The sequence below is a fragment of the Gouania willdenowi genome, chromosome 7, assembly GCF_900634775.1.
Source record: "Gouania willdenowi chromosome 7, fGouWil2.1, whole genome shotgun sequence".
Taxonomy (NCBI): Eukaryota; Metazoa; Chordata; class Actinopteri; order Blenniiformes; family Gobiesocidae; genus Gouania; species Gouania willdenowi.
In genome coordinates, this window is record NC_041050.1 from 567266 (window position 1) to 589724 (window position 22459).

The 22459-nt window shown below is 36.5% G+C and overlaps 1 protein-coding gene across 2 annotated transcripts in view; it reads right to left on the reverse strand.

Moving 5' to 3' along the window:
- Positions 1 to 9314: 9314 nt before the first annotated feature.
- Positions 9315 to 22459, reverse strand: part of LOC114466828 (constitutive coactivator of PPAR-gamma-like protein 2) — a 31374-nt gene continuing 18229 nt past the window's right edge. The window contains exons 10-17 of one of the 2 annotated variants that reach the window (XM_028452619.1): positions 22243 to 22414; positions 20926 to 21175; positions 20033 to 20147; positions 16391 to 16600; positions 15385 to 15637; positions 14420 to 14555; positions 14129 to 14192; positions 9315 to 14038 (exon numbers count right to left, since the gene is read on the reverse strand). In XM_028452619.1, coding sequence (XP_028308420.1) covers positions 13811 to 14038; positions 14129 to 14192; positions 14420 to 14555; positions 15385 to 15637; positions 16391 to 16600; positions 20033 to 20147; positions 20926 to 21175; positions 22243 to 22414 — 1428 coding nt within the window. In that variant the 3' untranslated portion in view covers positions 9315 to 13810. The remainder of the gene's footprint in view (positions 14039 to 14128; positions 14193 to 14419; positions 14556 to 15384; positions 15638 to 16390; positions 16601 to 20032; positions 20148 to 20925; positions 21176 to 22242; positions 22415 to 22459) is intronic. The other variant, XM_028452621.1, reaches the window with a different exon arrangement.

Below are 22459 nucleotides of genomic sequence, written 5' to 3' on the forward strand. Positions count from 1 at the left end.
CATAAAAATGGCAAAATTTTGAATTTTTTTGGAGGTAAGGTTATAGTAAGTCATAAAAATTACAAAGTTTTGAAAAACATTTCTGGAGGAATGGCTATAGTAAGTCATAAAAATGACATTTTGAATTTTCCTCTGGAGGTAAGGCTTTAGTAAGTCATAAAAATGACAAATTTTTGAAATTTTTGGGACGTAAGTCTATAGTAAATCATAAAACTGGCAACATTTTGACATTTTTCCTGGAGGTACGGCTATAGTAAGTCATAAAAATGACAAAATTTACAATTTTTTTCTGGAGATAAGGCTATATAGTAAGTCATAAAAATTACAAAGTTTTGAAAAAAATTCTGGAAATAAGGCTATAGTAAGTAATAAAAATGACAACATTTTGAATTTTTTTTGGAGGTAAGTCATGAAAATTAAAAAAATAATAATATTTTTCTGGAGGTAAGGCTATAGTAAGTCATAAAAATGAAAACATTTTGAATGTTTTTCCTGAGGTAAGGCTATAGTAAGTCATAAAAATGACAACATTTTGACATTTTTTCTGGAGGTAAGGCTATAGTAAGTCATAAAAATAACATTTTGAATTTTCTTCTGGAGGTAAGGCAATAGTAAGTCATAAAATTGACAAAGTTTTGAATATTGTTTTCTGGAGGTAAGGCTATAGTAAGTCATAAAAATGACAAATTTTTTGAAATTTTTGGGACGTAAGTCTATAGTAAATCATAAAACTGGCAACATTTTGACATTTTTCCTGGAGGTACGGCTATAGTAAGTCATAAAAATGACAAAATTTACAATTTTTTTCTGGAGATAAGGCTATATAGTAAGTCATAAAAATTACAAAGTTTTGAAAAAAATTCTGGAAATAAGGCTGTAGTAAGTAATAAAAATGACAACATTTTGACATTTTTTCTGGAGGTAAGGCAATAGTAAGTCATAAAAATGACAAAATTTTGAATTTTTTTTGGAGGTAAGTCATAAAAATTAAAAAAATAATAATATTTTTCTGGAAGTAAGGCTATAGTAAGTCATAAAAATGAAACCATTTTGAATGTTTTTCCTGAGGTAAGGCTATAGTAAGTCATAAAAATGACAACATTTTGACATTTTTTTTGGATTTAAGGCTATAATAAGTCATAAAAATGACAAAATTTTGACATTTTTTCTGGAGGTACGGCTATAGTAAGTCATAAAAATTAGAAAGTTTTGAAAAAAATTCTGGAGGTAAGGCTATAGTCAGTCATAAAACTGACAACAATTTGAATTTTTTTTTTGAAGTAAGGTTATAGAAGTCATAAAAATGACAAAATTTAGATTTTTCTTGGAGGTAAGTCATAAAAATGACAACATTTTGACATTTTTTCTGGAGGTAAGGCTATAGTAAGTCATAAAAATAACATTTTGAATTTTCTTCTGGAGGTAAGGCAATAGTAAGTCATAAAATTGCCAAAGTTTTGAATATTGTTTTCTGGAGGTAAGGCTTTATAGTAAGTCATAAAAATGACAAATTTTTGAAATTTTTTGGACGTAAGTCTATAGTAAATCATAAAACTGGCAACATTTTGACATTTTTCCTGGAGGTACGGCTATAGTAAGTCATAAAAATGACAAAATTTACAATTTTTTTCTGGAGATAAGGCTATATAGTAAGTCATAAAAATTACAAAGTTTTGAAAAAAATTCTGGAAATAAGGCTATAGTAAGTAATAAAAATGACAACATTTTGAATTTTTTTTGGAGGTAAGTCATAAAAATTAAAAAAATAATAATATTTTTCTGGAGGTAAGGCTATAGTAAGTCATAAAAATGAAAACATTTTGAATGTTTTTCCTGAGGTAAGGCTATAGTAAGTCATAAAAATGACAACATTTTGACATTTTTTCTGGAGGTAAGGCTATAGTAAGTCATAAAAATGACATTTTGAATTTTCCTCTGGAGGTAAGGCTATAGTAAGTCATCAAAATGACAACATTTTGAATTTTCTTTTGGAGGTAATGCTATATTAAGTCATAAAAATGACGAAATTTTGTCATTTTTTCTGGAGGTAAGGCTATAGTAAGTCATTAAAATTACAAAATTTTGACATTTTTTCTGGAGGTAAGTCTATAGTAAGTCATTAAATTGACAAAAAAAAAAAAAAAATTCTGGAGGTAAGGCTATAGTAAGTCATAAAAATGACAACATTTTGACATTTTTTCTGGAGGTAAGGCTATAGTAAGTCATAAAAATGACAACATTTTGACATTTTTTCTGTAGGTAAAGCTATTGTAAGTCATAAAAATGACAAAATTTGGACTTTTTTCTAGAGGTAAGGCTATAGTACTTCATAAAAATTAGAAAGTTTTGAAAAAAATTCTGGAAATAAGGCTATAGTAAGTAATAAAAATGACAACATTTTGACATTTTTTCTGGAGGTAAGGCTATAGTAAGTCATAAAAATGACATTTTGAATTTTCCTCTGGAGGTAAGGCAATAGTAAGTCATAAAAATGACAAAATTTTGAATTTTTTTGGAGACAAGGCTATAGTCAGTCATAAAACTGACAACAATTTGAATTTTTTTTTGAAGTAAGGTTATAGAAGTCATAAAAATGACAAAATTTAGATTTTTCTTGGAGGTAAGTCATAAAAATGACAACATTTTGACATTTTTTTCTGGAGGTAAGGTTATAGTAAGTCATAAAAATAACATTTTGAATTTTCCTCTGGAGGTAAGGCTTTAGTAAGTCATCAAAATGACAACATTTTGAATTTTCTTTTGGAGGTAATGCTATATTAAGTCATAAAAATGACAACATTTTGACATTTTTTCTGGAGGTAAGTCTATAGTAAGTCATTAAATTGACAAAATTTTTAATTTTTTTTTTGGAGGTAAGGCTATAGTAAGTCATAAAAATGACAACATTTTGACATTTTTCTGGAGGTAAAGCTATAGTAAGTCATAAAAATGACAAAATTTTGACATTTTTTCTGGAGGTAAGGCTATAGTAAGTCATAAAAATGACAAAATTTTGACATTTTTTCTGGAGGTAAGGCTATAGTAAGTCATAAAAATGACAAAATTTTGATTTTTTTTGGAGGTAAGGTTATAGTAAGTCATAAAACTGTCAACAATTTGAATATTTTTCTTGAAGTATGGCTATAGAAAATCATAAAAATGACAAACTTTAGATTTTTCTTGGAGGTAAGTCATAAAAATTAAACATTTTTGAATATTTTTCTGGAGGTAAAGCTATAGTAAGTCATAAAAATTAGAAAGTTTTGATAAAAATTCTGGAGGTAAGGCTATAGTAAGTAATAAAAATGACAACATTTTGAATTTTTTTTGGAGGTAAGTCATAAAAATTAAAAAAATAATATTTTTCTGGAGGTAAGGCTATATAGTAAGTCATAAAAATGAAAACATTTTTAATGTTTTTCCTGAGGTAAGGCTATAGTAAGTCATAAAAATGACAACATTTTGACATTTTTTTTGGAGTTAAGGCTATAGTAAGTCATAAAAATGACAAAATTTTGAATTTTTTTGGAGGTAAGGTTATAGTAAGTCATAAAAATTACAAAGTTTTGAAAAAAATTCTGGAGGAATGGTTATAGTAAGCCATAAAAATGACATTTTGAATTTTCCTCTGGAGGTAAGGCTTTAGTAAGTCATCAAAATGACAACATTTTGACATTTTTTCTGGAGGTAAGGCTATAGTAAGTCATTAAAATTACAAAATTTTGACATTTTTTCTGGAGGTAAGTCTATAGTAAGTCATTAAATTGACAAAATTTTTAATTTTTTTTTTGGAGGTAAGGCTATAGTAAGTCATAAAAATGACAACATTTTGACATTTTTTCTGGAGGTAAGGCTATAGTACTTTATAAAACTGACAACAATTTGAATTTTTTTTGAAGTAAGGTTATAGATGTCATAAAAATGACAAAATTTAGATTTTTCTTGGAGGTAAGTCATAAAAATGACAACATTTTGACATTTTTTCTGGAGGTAAGGCTATAGTAAGTCATAAAAATAACATTTTGAATTTTCTTCTGGAGGTAAGGCAATAGTAAGTCATAAAATTGACAAAGTTTTGAATATTTTTTCTGGAGGTAAGGCTTTATAGTAAGTCATAAAACTGGCAACATTTTGACATTTTTCCTGGAGGTACGGCTATAGTAAGTCATAAAAATGACAAAATTTACAATTTTTTTCTGGAGATAAGGCTATATAGTAAGTCATAAAAATTACAAAGTTTTGAAAAAAATTCTGGAAATAAGGCTATAGTAAGTAATAAAAATGACAACATTTTGACACATTTTTTCTGGAGGTAAGGCAATAGTAAGTCATAAAAATGACAAAATTTTGAATTTTTTTGGAGGTAAGGTTATAGTTAGTCATAAAAATTACAAAGTTTTGAAAAAATTCTGGAGGAATGGCTATAGTAAGTCATAAAAATGACATTTTGAATTTTCCTCTGGAGGTAAGGCTTTAGTAAGTCATCAAAATGACAACATTTTGAATTTTCTTTTGGAGGTAATGCTATATTAAGTCATAAAAATGACGAAATTTTGTCATTTTTTCTGGAGGTAAGGCTATAGTAAGTCATTAAAATTACAAAATTTTGACATTTTTTCTGGAGGTAAGTCTATAGTAAGTCATTAAATTGACAAAAAAAAAAAAATTTTTCTGGAGGTAAGGCTATAGTAAGTCATAAAAATGACAACATTTTGACATTTTTTCTGTAGGTAAAGCTATTGTAAGTCATAAAAATGACAAAATTTGGACTTTTTTCTAGAGGTAAGGCTATAGTACTTCATAAAAATTAGAAAGTTTTGAAAAAAATTCTGGAAATAAGGCTATAGTAAGTAATAAAAATGACAACATTTTGACATTTTTTCTGGAGGTAAGGCAATAGTAAGTCATAAAAATGACAAAATTTTGAATTTTTTTGGAGACAAGGCTATAGTCAGTCATAAAACTGACAACAATTTGAATTTTTTTTTAAGTAAGGTTATAGAAGTCATAAAAATGACAAAATTTAGATTTTTCTTGGAGGTAAGTCATAAAAATGACAACATTTTGACATTTTTTCTGGAGGTAAGGCTATAGTAAGTCATAAAAATGACATTTTGAATTTTCTTCTGGAGGTAAGGCAATAGTAAGTCATAAAAATGACAAAATTTTGAAAAAAATTTACCTGCTGCACTTTATATATATATTTATCTTTTATTCTCTATCTATACTTTATTTATCCCTCATCCTTTCTATTTATCATTAATTTTGCTGGCTTGTTTCCTTGTTTTAAAATATAGATTTTTTTTCCTTGAGGTCAGGCTATTTGAAGTCATAAAAATGACAAAATTTAGATTTTTCTTGGAGGTAAGTCATAAAAATGACAAAATTTTGAATATTTTTCTGAGGTAAGTCATATGGGGAGTGGTGGTCTAGTGGTTAAGGACGCTGAGCTTGTAATCGGAGGGTTGCCGGTTCAAGCCTCACCTGGGCCGTCACTGTGGGATGTTGATCAAGTCCCTTAACCCCGAACTGCTCCCCAGGCGCTGCAAAAATGGCTGCTCACTGCTCCTCAGGGATGGGTTAAATGTAGAGGATAAATTTCATTAATGTACAAACATCACATGGTTTAGAAAAAAAAAAAAATGACAATTTATATTTTTTCTTCTTCTCTCCTTCTTTTTTTAGCATCCTGCTAAGGAGAGTTAGCAACTGTACTGTAGTAAAAAACATTTGATACAAGACAATAATTTTTTTTAAAGAAATTTAATTAAAAAACATATTAAATTTTCTCACAATTTCCAAACAAAAGAAAGGAAACCTTAGCTCATGAGACACTAAAACTAACTCCAAACACACAAAACGACATCAAAAAAAAAACTTTTATAACATTTCCTGAGAAAATCGTGCATAAATATTTGTAAATCTGCAAATTGTGACCATAATATTTTACGATGACCTTCGTGAACTTATTTCAATCATGAAAAACAAACTGATTTAGCTTTAGCATCTATAGATACAGCATTCAATGTTGATGTTATTCATTTAACAATTAGTGACGACCCTCAACCATCAACAGAGATAAATAAATACATAAAGCAGAGCTAGAGCACATGTTCATTCATCCTAAAATAAATAAATATGAAAATAAAACCAAACCAGAAACAGTCACAGGGAACACAAAATAATCTGTAAACCAGATTTCTTATCACATCAAAAAAAATAATTAAACATTAATGATTGGAAGCAAAATAAATGCATAATTACATTAGAAATATAAAATTGTTCAGGACTGTTTGATATAGCATAGATATAGAAACATAGACAGGTTTAATAACATCATACTGTTCGATAATTCAATATAGTCACAGCGTCAACAGGAAGTGGACGTTGGTTCACCGTGAGAAAGACAGTAGGCTGTATAGTTACCTCCCAGATCTGGTGTGATCCTAAAACTATACAATCTACTACCTCATCCCACAGCTCCCAGTCAACCAACAGGTATCCAACAGTCATCCGACAGCTCCCAGTGCACGAAGCCTTCAGGGGCAGCTGGGAAAATAAATCACGTTTTAATTCCAGTCTGTAATCCTGAAGAACAAAGAAGCATATTATTATAGTCATCTTAAAGATGAAAATCATTTTTTTAATCACTAATAAAATGATTCAAAGTGACCAAAAATGGTGGAAAAGGAGGTGAAATGGGATTTTAAAAACCACAGAAAAGTTGTAAATTAGAGACAGAAAAAGTGGTAAAAATGGTTCAAAGTGTTAATATTAGTTTAAACTGGCAAATAATGGTCACGACGAATGGTGAATATGGTTAAAATGGCAAAAATTATCATGAAATCTGGTGAAAAGAGGTTAAAAGTATCAATAATAGGTCAAAATATGTGACATTAGGTGTAAAAGAAATGGTTTATAAGTGATGAACATGTTTGGAAAGTGGAAAAAATGTAGAAAAGTCATTAAAATGTGATGTAGAAATGTCAGAAATAAGAGAAATAACCACTAGTTTAATGGTAGTTAACTATTGGTTAGTAATAGTAGTTAACTAGTGATTAGTAATAGTAGTTAACTAGTGATTAGTAATGGTAGATAATTAACCACTAGTTTAATGGTAGATAATTAACCACTAGTTTAATGTTAGTTAACTATTGGTTAGTAATAGTAGTTAACTAGTGATTAGTAGTGGTAGTTAATTACTGGTTAGTAATAGTAGTTAACTAGTGATTAGTAATAGTAGTTAACTAGTGATTAGTAATGGTAGATAATTAACCACTAGTTTAATGTTAGTTAACTATTGGTTAGTAATAGTAGTTAACTAGTGATTAGTAGTGGTAGTTAATTACTGGTTAGTAATAGTAGTTAACTAGTGATTAGTAATAGTAGTTAACTAGTGATTAGTAATGGTAGTTAATTAACCACTAGTTTAATGTTAGTTAATTATTGGTTAGTAATAGTAGTTAACTAGTGATTAGTAATGGTAGATAATTAACCACTAGTTTAATGTTAGTTAACTATTGGTTAGTAATAGTAGTTAACTAGTGATGGTAGTTAATTAACCACTAGTTTAACGGTAGTTAACCCGCGTTAGCTGAGTAACCACTAGCATCGCTACTAGCTGACAGCTAAGAACTAAACTGAAGGTTCGCGGACTAACCCGGTCTAATGCGGTCCTCTGTGGGTCTTCTGAGGACCGGGTCTCGGTCCAAAGCCGTCTCTGGTCCGGGTTAGTTTTAGTCCCAGTTCTCCGTCCTCTGTCCGCGCCATATTTACAGCAGAGCGGGGGAGAGGGGGCGGGGCCCCAGGAAATATCGCGAGATCCAGTGACGTATGTGTCCTATCATCACTTCTACTGTCTACAAGGAATACTTTTTTAATCATTATAAAATGTTTTCTATAATCAACGTTAAAAAAAAATCAACAAATATTTATTAACAAAAATTTTCGTTTTTATATTCACTACCATTAGTCTGTAAAAGTGTAGAAAAGTGATGCAAAACGTACGTATACCACATATATATATATATATATATATATATATATATATGTGGTTATTTTCTACAAGTTAGAATTACTTTTGGGTGTTTTCTTCTGTTATGAAACGAGTTTATAGATTTATTTCTTTACTGGATTTATATTTGTCTCATTGTTTTACATTACCCTAAGTTTTTAATGGGTCAACATGTTTTTATGTTATATACCCGTGTTTTATTGTGGCTTGTGTGTTTTTCTATGTTTCCCATATCTTTGCACACTGAATCACCCCTATTGCAATAAATAATGTTGAGTTTAAAGGAAATTAAATTGACTTTCAAAGGAAACGCAGTCATTTCTAATTGCTGTCCTTTAAACCTTCAGCTGCTTCATGTATTTGTGCTATTTACATTGAAAACTAACATTATTGGAGTTGTCTTTCATTATCTAAGTGTATAAGTAAATTACAGTAGATTTGGTTTACTGATTTGTCTTTTCTATAAGTTTGAAAAGCAAATTTTAGTTTCTCCTGTTTTTGTCTCACATTGTAAACTTCAGTCACAGGAAAGTTTTTGTTTTTCAGAAACTCAAATTTTCATCAAAGAAAAAAGTGCCAAAAATATATTTGTGGGATTTTTTTTTCATTGTCAAGCCCAAAACAATTACCATATTAATAACTTTCCTTTTCCAGGAACAATTGCCAACAAATTTACATAAAATGCATTAAGATTTGTTTAAAGGTCAGGTAGGTGATTTTCAAAAGCTAGCATGATTTTGAATGTAACCCCCCTCCCCTCAGTGCTCCGTCTCATCATCACTTGTATTGTGTAGAAACGTCTCATGTCTCATTCAGCAGTAAATAAACAAACTTTATCATTATTATGTTAAGAACATGACCAAAAACTGTGTTTTAACTTTGTCAGCGGTGACGCGCTTTCAGCGTGAGCTCGTGCATGTGAGGGGTCGAGAACGAGCAGGGATATGTGATTGGTTAAAAAAAAAAAAAAACTGCTGGTTGAAGTTATTACAGATTTACAGCTGCTACAGATGATAGATTTTCTTTGTTCCTTTTTCAGACAACATAAGATCTTAATTTCTGTCAGGACATAAAGACAATTTCAACCAAAAACTTAAAAAGTGTGTCTGGAGAAAATCTCCTACCCTAGCTTTAAAAGAGTTAAAATGTATGAAGATTGCCTTCAGTGTTTTTTCTTTATCAGAAAAACTATATTTATTTAGATTTTTGCAGCCTAATTTACTGGATGTTTGTGCGTTTTTGTGCGTGCTTGTGTGTGTGTGTGTGAGAGAGAGAGAAAGCATCAAACGGGAGACACAGGCTCCTTTTTTTTACTAAAAGAATAAATTTTATTTCAGCACTGTAAGTCATTTCCAACCAGTCCAAAGCCGACTGCCATCTTTAGTCTCTTTGTGAAGCTTTCGTCCCTCTGTGAGGTCAGAGCACCAACAGCACACAAAGAAAAGAAAACTCAGCTCTTCCACAAACCGTCCGCTGCTTCCATAATGCTAACAATGATGACAAATTATACCAACCATAATTAGAACAGCAATAATGACCAGGAGAGTACTTCTACAACCATATTATGGATAAATTTAACCCTTTTTTCTGCTGCACGGCTTGTTCTCTGATGACAAATGGCCCTTGGATCGTAATGATTGGACCACAGGGGGCGCTGGTTTGGATGCAGGGGGTTAAAGTGAAGATTTTATGGGCGATGAGTGACAGACAGAAATGAGGGACCTTTGATTCAAGCTTTTACCTTTTCTGAGACACTTGGGGAGTTTTTACTCATCACAGAAGGAGAATTTTCCTTAATTTTTGTTTAAAATGCACAGTAATTCTGATTTTTGTTATTTACAACAATTCACTGCTTATGGACTGTTTTATTAGCTTTTACTGATATTTATTTTGAAGTCAAACTTTGTTTTGTGTGACTTCTCAAACATCCCAGCAGGCATTTCTTTGTTGTTTTGTTGCATCTTTTCTTACATCACAGATAAAGATAAATGAAGATGACAATGATTTCTCTCCTTCTGTTTGATCTTTATTTAGGTTTGTCATTTTAAAAGAAAATTCCACCTCTGTGACGTCTCCAGTCTGACCAGTTTAAAGTATGAATGTAAGGCAAAGCAAAGGTCCGTTCTGTGTCAGATTCAGTCAACGAAGCAAAAGTAAACTCCGCCTTTGTCTGTCTGTGTCTCTCCACGGCAACCACAAAATCAAAACAAGACCAATCACAGACCTGCGGGGGTAAACGTGCCAATACGTTGTACGATCATCACGGGGAGGGGGCGGAGTTTATAAGGCGGGGGTTGTTGGACGTTTGGTTCTCAGTGTTTAACGAGAGCCTAGTTTAGCGTTGAAGGAGGGAGAGTTTATCATGTTTATTATCCAACATAGTGCAGACGACGATTTCAATCGGAGAAAAAAACAGGCCATACTTATACATATTAAAGTGGTCTAAAGATGCCATTTAAAATACAGGTAAGGAAAAGTGGCGATTGTTACAGTTCAAATCTCTAGGTTGGCTAAGCGTATCTCAGTACTAACTGAAGCGATGGTAGGATTAGATTAGATGTCATAACATTAAAATAGTAAGAAAAAACACATTTTGCACATTTGAATAAACGGTTTAGATTTTTTTTTCAGGTTTTTTTTATCCACTCTGGCTAGAATACATACAGAAACTGATTATTAATATAACCTTTACTGTTAGTGGGGTTGATTAGAGGAGGGCGGGGCAGCCCGAAAGAGTAAAGAGAAACCAACGGCCAATAGAAACACTCCTACGGGCTAACGGAGGGGGGGGGGGGGGGGGGGGGGGTTATTAAAGCTGTGTGCGCACGCATGAGAGTGTGTGTGTGTGTGTGTGTGTGTGTACACAAAAGGAGAGCGAGAAAAGGAAGGGGTGAGTGAACGAGGGCGGAGTCAGAAACACAAGCGTTGAAATCAACAAAACACTATTTTAACTAAAACAGACGAGGATGAAAAGAGGGACATAACGATGTGTTGTTACTAGCTAGCTAGCTAGCGTGTGTGTGTGTGTGTTACACTGTGGGTCAGTAGAAACTGTTACCAAATGATCTCTGATGATTGGACAACACTCCACAAAGAATTGAAACGACACAGAAAAACCACGAGAGCAGAGAGAGAAGCTGCTGGTAACAAGTGCCACTGAGGCCGTGTGTGTGTGTGTGTGTGTGTGTGTGTGTGTGTGTGTGTGTGTGTGTGTGTGTGTGTGTGTGTCGAGTAAGTCCAGTAATGGTACCACAGCTCGACACTCATAAAAAGCCTTTCAAGTAGCTGTGAATTTGCACTAATCAGTTCAATAAGTGAATGATTTCTAGTGGATGTAGAGTTTATAATAGTTACGTTCCTGCCTTAGACCTAACGACACCTACAGTTCTACCAATAAACGTCTCAAACTGATGGTTTGTTTCTCCGCGCGTCGCAGTAACAAGATCATGACAGAAGAGGGCATCTAACGTGATGACACACTCATGTTTTGTCTTCCTTTAAAAGCTTTAATTCATGTGAGCTTTGTCTCCATGTGACCAGTGTGTGTATACATGTGTGTGTGATGAGAGAGCAAGAAAAGAAACAGGTGAGTGAATGGGGCGGAGTCAGAAAAACAAGTGTTGAAATCATCAAAATCTATTTAGCTAATAAAGACGAGGATGAAAAACGGGACACAATGATGTGTTGTTACTAGCTAGCGTGTGTGTGTGTGTGTGTGTGTGTGTGTGTGTGTGTGTGTGTGTGTGTGTGTGTGTGTGTGTGTGTGTGTGTGTGTGTGTGTGTGTGTGTGTGTGTGTTACACTGTGGGTCAGTAGAAACTGTTACCAAATGATCTCTGATGATTGGACAACACTCCACGAGGAATTGAAACGACACAAAAAAACCACGAGAGCAGAGAGAGAAGCTGCTGGTAACAAGTGCCACTGAGGCCATGTGTGTGTGTGTGTGTGTGTGTTTGTTTAATCTGGCGAGTGGGTCCAGTGATGTGTCCCAGCTCAGCCATCCTCTAAGGAGTTGCGCGTATGCGTATTTGCGCTAATGTCAATGACTTGTTGTAGACAGACTGAGTGCGGCTGGTGGAGCGTAGCCTCGTCTGAGTCCAGCCTTAAAGCTACAGCTCTACTGTTAACAGTCCCAACCTCGTGGTTTGGGCGCGGCACCTGCGCTGGGTGCGTCGCAGTAATGAGTTCATAACAGGAGGGGGCGTCTGACGCGACCACATTAAACGCGTTGGTCTCATGTGGCACATGATGTCGTCGACACGTTAAGAAAATAAGGTGCTTCTTGTCGACTTGCCTTTAGTTTTTTTAAAAAGTGTTCTCAGTCCGTGGTGATCTGTGCGAGTCCTTCGCAGGAGTCGCTCAGAGGTACGTTTAGCGTCCGACGTACGGCGGGGGAAACGCTCGTCTCTACAAACATAAGTGCTCTAATGAAAACGTTTCGGTGAAGTCTCGGAGTCTGAACCGCGTGCAGATCCGTTGCATGATTTGTCCCAAGGATGAGACGTATATAGTAAGTGCTTCTTCTAAAAGTCACGCACCAGATTTCTGAAAGGGGAGTAGCAATGCCAACCAACCACCATCCTCCAAGATTAGCTGCCACGCCCCTTTATCTTAACATCACCGGCTGCCTCCAAGGCGAGCGGCATTTCAATTACACTTTGGATATATATCTTCTTTTTAGAGATCTGACATGATTCCCTGGAGTCCTTTGTGTGTGTGTGTGTGTGTGTGTGTGTGTGTGTGTGTGTGTGTGTGTGTGTGTGTGTGTTAGGACAATCAAGACTCCTCTCGGGTTTCATTGCAAAGTCCCTGCGAGTGCGAGGGCGTCGGCCGCTCGTCTCCATCGCTCACGTTTCTGTTTTTTTGGCCTTAAATCGAAGAAGGTGCCTCAGATATTCAGCTTGTGTCACCTGGGAAAATATCGTCCAGTGTGGATCGAACATCTTTTAAAACAAAGCCTTTCACTTTGTTCACATTCTGACTCCTGTCATTAAGATTTCTACCTTTAAACGTTTGTCTCTACACGTGTTCTTTAAAGTCACGTGGGGGGGCGCCCCTCACAGACTGGTCGAGCCGTGCGGGGGCTTAGCTCCAATTCGTCAGATTTAAATACAACAATAAGTGCTTCTTTTGGGGTAAATACAATCAAAGCTTTGGGAGAACAGGACCGGGCGTGGGGGGGGACAGTAAGATAATAATGCACTTTTTTTAGGGGCGGGGTTTGCATACTTTGGGGCTTAAGGTGCATAAATTTAAGGGGGGCTAGCCTATGCTACATTGATCAAACCAAGGTTGCACACGATTAGCGTAGCGTGCAGAAGTGCTCCAATGGCAGATATCACCCACCTGTCAATAGTTGGGGGCATTATTTTTTTTGGTCGCTGGTGTGACTTTGGACACGGAATGGAGCTCCATCCTTTAAACGTGCGACAGTTACCATGGAAACCGCATCTTAATCAGCCTCTGTGACCTCGAGCTTTAGGACACGAAGGCTGTGAAGAGGAGGAGTCACGCTGGAGGCTTAATTTTAAAGTGACAGCTCATCACAAGGGGTGGGGCTTAAGCTCATTTTAAGTGCGGGGGAAGTTTTTTTTTTTCTTTCTTAAACAAAGGCGGGGTTTGGGGCGCATACGGACGCATGGAGGAAACTTCTCTGAGTGAAAGGATGTAAAAACCACATGAGAAAACTAAACAGGGAGCTAGCTGCTAGCCGCTAACTGCTAGCCGCTAACTGCTAACAAACAGGATTACAAACACAGGGAAAGGCAGTCGAACACGTAACTGTCAGACGCCGTCACTCTTCCTTCTGAAGCGCTCCGTCCGACGGGCAGTCGTCAAGGCAACATGGGGGCTCCACCTCCAGCCCCTCTGAATGGTTGTCTCTGCTGGCTAAGGCACACTGGATTGGCTGGGCGACGGCGGAGGAGGTGGAGCTGCCGTTCAGCTGCTGGGTCGACGCCTCTGGTGAGGAGCCCGCCTCCTCTGAGAGCTTAGGGGGGCTGGATGGAGGGGACGAGGACATCTTTTGGGGGGGGGGGGGGCACAGTGTATAAATTTGTGAACATTTGAATACATTTCCCAGCGTTGGTTCAGAACACACTGAGTAACGTACCTGTGATCGGCTGGCGGGGGCCTTCTTCCCTCCCCTGACTTTAGATGGAACTTCTTTACCCCTTCTGTGAGGAGAAAAACAAACTATTTAAGAGATGGAGACAGTGAAGCATCTGAGATGTCTTCATGTAGAGTGTAGAACAGACGAAATATAACCAATTAAACACATGGACACAGGGTTTGTTTCATAGGATTAAAATATTATCTATGATTAGAGGCCTTCATTAAAAACAGACAGACACCGGACGTCTGTAACCATGGTGATCTGGGGAGTGGTACCAGTGGCGCTCACCCTTTGCCGACGCCCACTGACACCACCTGCATGTTGAAGCCTCCTCTTCCACGCACTGGTTTGTTCCCGGCCCACTGGCCGACCACCATGCCTGCGATCTCCAGCTTCCCTCCCTGGGGGGGGATGGACTGGATGCCTGGAAGGAGGAGTAGAAGCTACGTTAGTCCCAACGCTAACAAAACGCCAATATGTTACTTTGAGCTGTGAGCGTGCATTTAAAACTGTCAAATTAAAGGCTTTGCTTTTAATTCTCTACATTTAAAGGACAAAGAATATTAATAATCATGGTGAGAATGATAGCTGTTCATCTATTTTAATGTATTTGATCATATTTGTATCAGTACAATCTGTTCTTCTGAGAATGCTGAAGATCGAAGTCAGCAACCTTTGTGTAACTGTAACTACTTCATAGTTACTGTACAGACTGAAAGGCCACCAGTTAGAAAATCACTCATTAAACACTAAATGTTCACGGTTTCACTTTAATTAAAGGGTAAGATAATAAGGAAGGATAGCAGTAACTTAAAAAGGTTTCAACATGAAACACTTTATTTCTCCTAATTTATGCATTTGTTTCAGTTTCATTACTATTTATAGAAAATCCACCTTGTGTTTTTAAAAATATATATATTTATATATATAACATACCACTGACATTACATCTGCAACACTTAAAACATTTGTTCCAATGTTTCAGTGAAAATAAACATTAACTAAACTTTATCAGCAGTATTTAACATTACTAAGTACTAACTGTGTCTCATGTATTTTAAATAAATCAGACTTTAGAAGGAGCTCATTGGTGACTAGAGCTCCTGAGGGGCCCTCACGTGGTCCATGCGGGTTACTTGGGCCCACGGGCTCCGTGTTGGTGACCCTTGCTATAAAGAATACTTTGTGTGTCTAATCCACATGCACAATGAGTAGTCAGCATGTTTTCTTGTCATCATGTGATAAGTTAGCACCTGTTGTGTGTGAGGACGGACCTGGGAAGGCTCTGGGTCGGTGCTGGGCCGGGTGGTGAGGGTGGTGGTGGGGGGGCATGCCACCCATGGGGCGAGGCGGGTACAGGGGGGGCATGGGGTAAAAGGGGGGCATCATGGCAGGGGGCAGGAAGGCAGGCGGGGGCAGTGGAGGGGGAGGAGGGGGAGGGCGGGACAGGTTGATGCCCTCCAGGATCGCCTGACGCATCTTCTCCACCTTAGACACCAACTCCTCCTAGACACACACACACACACCTCATTATACTGTGTACGGTGTTTGAGCTGACAAAGGTGTTTTTTTTTTTTAAATTATCATGTAAAGCCGTGGTCATCAACCACTGGTCCCTGGACTGTTTGGTACTGGGACGCAAAGAATACAGTTTCAAAAAATCCCCACCTCATCTCTTGTGCTTAATTTAACACAAATGACTCAAGATTTCAGAGTTTACACATTTCTGCTGCGTTTGTTTCCTAATCACATTTCATTACAGGCTATTAAACGTTTAATAAAGTTAATGGATCTTGTTATTAATAGTGCGACATCATAGAAGATCATGTACCGTGAGACTTGGCTTGTTTTTTGTTTCACTTGTTAACCAGTTATAACTGCCAGTTTTATTGTGAAAATGTATTTGGAATGAGTGATATTGTCCCCAAACATGTAAATGAGGGTATATTCTGTGTCATGTTTCAATTTTACACTTGATTTTGTTTAAAATAACAAAAATAGTAATATTAACATTTCTGTTTCAGGAAGTGAATTCTGTTATTTACATTTTCCACAATTACAAAAAATTGGAAACCCTAGAATTTGGTATGTCAACTTTCCACCCAGAGGTGACTTCAGGTTGGTTTATTGATCATGCCCCTCCCTCCTCTATGTTAATAATAATCACTGATTGGAGGACTTTAGATGGAAATGAAAATGAAAAATGGTGAAATTGCAGAGCTTCAACTGGAATGTGTAGAAAATCTATCTTCATCCTACCTGGCCTTCACACATGTCCAGCAGGGCGGCGCGGTCCCGGGTGGACCGACACAGTTTGCTCTGGAACAGTTTCCCATCGAAAAAGCCCCAGGGGCAGCAGTGTTCCCATGGCAACGGCTGACCACACACGTCATTGATGAATAGTGCTGTGTCCACACCGGCCATGAAGAGAGACGCCAGCTGGACGCCACGGGCATCCACCTTCTCCACCTGAGGAAGAAGAGGAGGAGGAGGAAGAGGAGAGGAAATGTAAGCAGAAAAGTTTGACATAATGAGAATATTTGGAGTGTGATGATAAGATGAACGTCTTTACTGTGGAACAATGACAGCAGATAATTCTCTAACAACACAGACTTTAAGGAAAAATGTGACACTAATGTGTTTAACATCTTGTTCTATGAAATAAATCCTGCTAATATCAGTAATAAAAGTCCCAAAAGATGCTCAGTTAGTCCAAAATCTTTAATTTAACATTTTCCACTTCTGCTGCGTAACAAGCCATAAATTGTCGTTGTTCAGATGTGTGAAAAGCAACAGAAAAATTGAACATTAATGATACGATATTGGAAAATATTTCTACTATTTAGAATGTGTTCTTGCATTTGAATAGTTATAACAAAAACACAGACATCAACATCCCCCGCCAGGATTGTTGTCATTAGGGATGTAACGATTAATCGTAAGCCAGTTAAAAATCGATTCATAGGTATCACGATTGACATCGATACTTTGAAAATTGAATCGCAGTACTTTTTTAAAATATATTTTAGCCCTTCGCTTGTCCAGCAGTGTACCGGCGGGCGGAATCTGCTACTACTTTCTTTCTGGCCGCCTTCTACACTTTAACATGTTAATAAATGATTCCTTACCCCTTTAGCACTGAAAGAATATCTGTAATGTTATGTGAATATCTGTAAAAGTCACATTTTTCTATTAGCTCTGTCTGCTAGCATAGCATCTCTTCTTCACTGCAAGAATTTCTGCATGCCAACCGACCACTGGGTTACCAGTGCCCTCTGCTGGTCCAAACAAGTATCTGACGTAAATCAGTGCAAAGTCCAATTGTTAAGGCACAAAATACATTTTCAGTTGTACTTTTAAAAAGAAAAAGAACTATTATGTAGTTTCGCATTGTTTACTATGGAACCAGAATTTGTATTATTCCTTTATTTATTTCATTCAAGATTTATTTTTAGTTAAATTGCATTGTTTTGAAAAGTTAATCAAGGGATTCTTTTGACAATGAAAACTAAAATAAAAATACAGTATTGTCAAGTTTTTTCCCCAAAAAAAATAAAGGAATATTTTTCAGTCATATGTCTACAGTCCCATTTTGTAAAATAAATGATGAGAGAATCGAATCGTATCGGGAGTTGAGTGAATCGTTACATCCGTAGATGTCATTATAACTCACAACCTTTTCCTAAATGTCCTAAATCTAACTTAGATGTATACATAAGTAAATTGTGACGGAGCAGCTGTAAGCGCCTTGTCACTTTTCTCTCTCTCGCTCCGCGCTGTGGGTGTTGAGTGCAGCAGTGTTTGTAAAGCTTGTGCTGAAAGACTTTGCCTTTCCTCTGTGTTTCCTGGCTTTATTAGGGCGTTAGTAGGGCAGTTAACGGGCACACTCAATACTTACTTACCTCACCTGCTGCTCTTCTGCGTAATTCTTCCGGGTGTGGGCGTGGGGGCTAAACTGAACCATTTCCGAAAAGCCCCTTGTATAGAGGATAGTGGTGTGCATATAACCTATGTGATGTGGACTGATCTATTTTCCAGGTGTTACAGGTGCAGTCTGCAACTCTCAGAAAAGTGACTTTTTGTCATATTTGCTAAAGCTGTCACTATGTAAGGACAGCTTTACATCAAACTAGTAGTTTGTGTGAAAAAAACAGACTCATTGTGACCCCCCCCATCCCCTCACTGCTCCTGCAGCCTTTGGCAGATTGCCAGAATGCACCACGACCGAGCAAAAAGAACCAATCAGAGCCAGGATTGTGTTTGATGGGCTGTCTGACAGCTGTTGCTCACAGGCCCCGCCCCTTTCCCAGAGCTAGAGCGCTGTCTTTTTTACAGTGTATGGTCTGAAGGAGTAGAAGATAGAATTGGTGACTTTTCTGCTTGAAAGGTCATTACTGCCGCTTTATTTACATTATGTATGATTTGTAATTGTTACACTAGAACTCTGTAGTGCATGTGTTGTTTGTGTGTGCGCAGCAGCCTCCATTTGGGTGCTTATGTGATACTGTGTTGTTGCTGCTGCTGCTAGAATGGTGTGTGCACATAGAGAGAAAAGCGCTGCAGTAATATGCTTTTAACAGAGCATGTTATATTACTGTGATGTTGCTGTCGGACTAATGTTTAGACATTTTAAGAGGTATGAAAATAGTTTTGTTTCTGCTATGTTTGTTATTTTATGTTAGCATTGTTATTATTTTCTTTAGTGTTTTGGAGTTTCTTTAAGAACCTCTGCTTTTTACTGTATTTGATTTAACCAGGAGAGGAGCTACAGTGTATATATATATGCAGTGATTTTCCTTCTAAAAGCAGAGCTGGCTGGGATGCTGGTCCTGGCTGTAAGTGCTGCAGTAAATATTGTAAATACTCAGTTTTCCTGCACCTTTTTTTCCCTGTCGGCACTGTAAATACTTGTCACTGTAGCACTGTCTGAAGTGTGGAGCTTGAAATAAAAGCAGTGAAATATATTTTTTCTTCGACTGAGCCATCATTTTCAATACTCTGGAACTGAACCCGTGCCAAAAATATTATCACATCAGAATATCAAATTAAATGGTTTCTAAGAAAAGCTGTCCCCATTTGAAGTTACCTCAAACAGAGTTAAAAAAAAACGGGACAAGGACAATAACGCCGAAAAAAGTAATTGCGCGCTTCTCATTTTGGAACTCCATCAAGGTATTGATACCCTGAAGCCACACATCCAATTTGGTTATTGTATCTTAAACAGTTGTAGAAAAGCCGTTCCCTTTAACTCAGACGCACGGAGCTCAAACCTATATTCCCTTCACACTTTGTGGCAGGATATAATAATCCAATGAAGCTCTGCAATCATTTTCAGTCACAGGATAACACGATCACTAATCGAACCGTAACATGTAGGCTTTAAATGTGTGATATGGTTCCCAAACCCATATTTCCATTTCAGATGGTAAAGTGTTATAACACCTCATGTTACATCAGATTTAGTGACCAGCCATTTACAACACAAATAGTGTGTAGATGTGTGACTAATCCCAAAACATACAAGTAAGGATATATTCAGTGTTTTATTGGAATTTACACTCAAATTTAAAAAAAAAAAAACAATAACTGAATTGCCACTTCCATTTCAGGAAGTAAATTTCTTATTTTTCATTTGTTTTCCACAATCAAAGGAAAATTGGAGGCTGTTATTAAAATCTTGTTTGTTTGTAGTTTGTTCTAAAGAGAAAGACTTCTGGTAGAAATATGAAACGATCGCAGCACAAACTGTCAAAAAAAGCAACGACGGAACTCAAAACAATAAATAATGTAGACATCACATTCTATGGAAAATACATTACAGATAAACTTTCTGATTTTAATGAGATCAGCTAGAGAAGTGGAAGCTGATTGGTTGTAATGACTGACTCCTCCCCCTCTCACCTTCAGCTCCTGGAGCTGGTCGGGTTCGTAGAGTTGACTGGACACGGCCTGGGCCAGGAATGCATCAAGCTCATGTCTCTGCAGGATCCGACCGCCAGGCCACTGCATCATATACCTGACAGCACACAACACGTCATTGTTTTAGAGGCGGAGCTACAAAAAAAATCAGTTTTTCTGTGTCGAAATAAAACTATTAGTGGTTTTACCACAAATGTTGGAAATTGAGATTATTCTAAATGAAATCAATAACTCAAAAGCTTAGAAAAACTATCATTTATTTATCTTTTACTGACTTTTTTTATTCTTGTGTAAGTTTCATTTACTTTGTATTTTTATTTTCATCTAATTTATTCTTTAAATATATACTTTGTCTGCGTACTTTACCATTGCACAAAAGGTTTGTCTATTTCTCAGTTTCACTCATGAACGTCCTAATTTGACTTTAAATTTTTCGTAAAGTCACTCTTCAGCATTTGTCTTTATTTTTTTATTTCTCCGTTTTACATTTATACTCTACAACTGGAAAATTGTGACATTTTTCCCTAAATTTATTTAATTTCTTAACTGTGTTGTGTTAACTTGAAAAATGTAAAACATACATGAAGTGCTTTTATCTTTGGCTTTTATTAACATATCTTATTTATAATTATTGTGTATTGGCCAGGTTTAAAACAAATCATTTTTCATGCATCACTAATAGGCTGCGTACGATGCATTTGAAGCTATAAATTATGATGTAAAATATGCTAAACGTTTGTCACAGGCAGCTAATTTAAAATTAAATTATTGTTCTTTTATTTATTGTTCTATTGTGTTCTTAGAAAATAAAAAAACATTATTGCTATTTAATCAGATCCGGTCAATAAAAAACAGCAGTGAGTTTCTCACGGTACCTGAGCACACAGCACATGAGCAGCAGATGCTGAGGAACCTGTGCTGGGTTGAGCAGAGCAGGGCAGTCGGAGCGCAGACACGCCAAGAAAGCTCTGGTCCTCCTGGAGCGGTCCTCGCTGGACCGACCCAGCCACAGGCGCCGCAGGTTGGGGCATGTCCACTCACGGAAACATAAGGCGGGAACCAGCTCGGGGGTCAGCGCAGACTTGGCCTTCCCACTGCTCCACTCTTTAACGATCACTGGAGGAACTGGAACAGGAACAGGAAGGAGCTTAGACTCAGGACTGAGAATAACCCACAGGGGGGGGGGAATGTGTGATGCAAGAAGTTCAAAATATTATAACTTTTAGAAGGACAACACAAAGTGCACAAAGTAACTCCAAAAACACTACAAAAAAATAAAATACACAAATTAAAAAAAAAAAACAGAACAAAAATGCCATAAAATGAAACCACAAACCATAAACAAACAAAATGGCGGCTCAGGATGTTATTCTAAATGCAGACAAATGTTGATAATGTGGTCATTGTTATTCCCCAATAGAAACAGATACACTGTAGGTTATCTGAATCTATATATATATATATATATATAGTAGGTTACAGCCATTTGGTTTCTTTAACAGTATTTTTGCATTTGTTGCACTTAAACTCAAACAGGCCTTTTTCTTTTGTTGCGTTTGTTTTGTTTTGTTTTTTTACCTTAAATGTGATTTGTTCTATTGTTAAATACTTGTGTTGTCCTCATTTATAATAACGTTATGTTTACACAAACACAGGCTGTTTCATGAGCAGAGTCACATGTATGACAGTAAAAAAGAAGTCAGATTTCCTCATCTTTTGAAAATAAGCCTTTGGTAAATAACGTTTAGTTCAATGAGAAAACACGAGTCATGACGAGCATGAAAAGCGTAATTTCTTTGTCTATAAAATGCCTGATCAGGTTCTGCTCGTGTGCTTGTAGTGGGTTGTAATGACGGAGCAGCACAGACATAAAATGTTCTATGAAATGAACTGGAGATGAGTCTCTGTTGTAATAATAATAATAATAATAATAACAATAACAACAAAGACAGTTCTCAACATTCCCCATCAAAAATGAAAAACGGAATAAAGGCAATAACTTCAGAAAAAATATTTTCGAGCTTCTCATTTTCAAACTCAATCAGGGTATTGACACCCTGAAGCCACACACCGAATTTGGTTATTTTATACATTTTCTGAGAAAAACTGTCCCCTTTAACTCGGACGGACGGAGCCCAAACCTATATCCCCCATCCACTTTGTGGGGAGGATAATAATAATAGTAGTGGTACCTTCCAGGGGAGCCCTCTTACGCAGAGCGAGCCGTTCCAGTCGACGGTGCATCTCAGCCAGGCTGAAGAGGACTCCGTAAGCGTACTGACGAGCAGCGCGGAACAGCAGCGATGCAGGAGGCAGCTCAGAGTTACACTCATCCTCTATACACACAGGCATCTTCATCTCTCCCTGAGGGACACACCAGGACACCAGACCAGAGGGTGAGAAACAGGA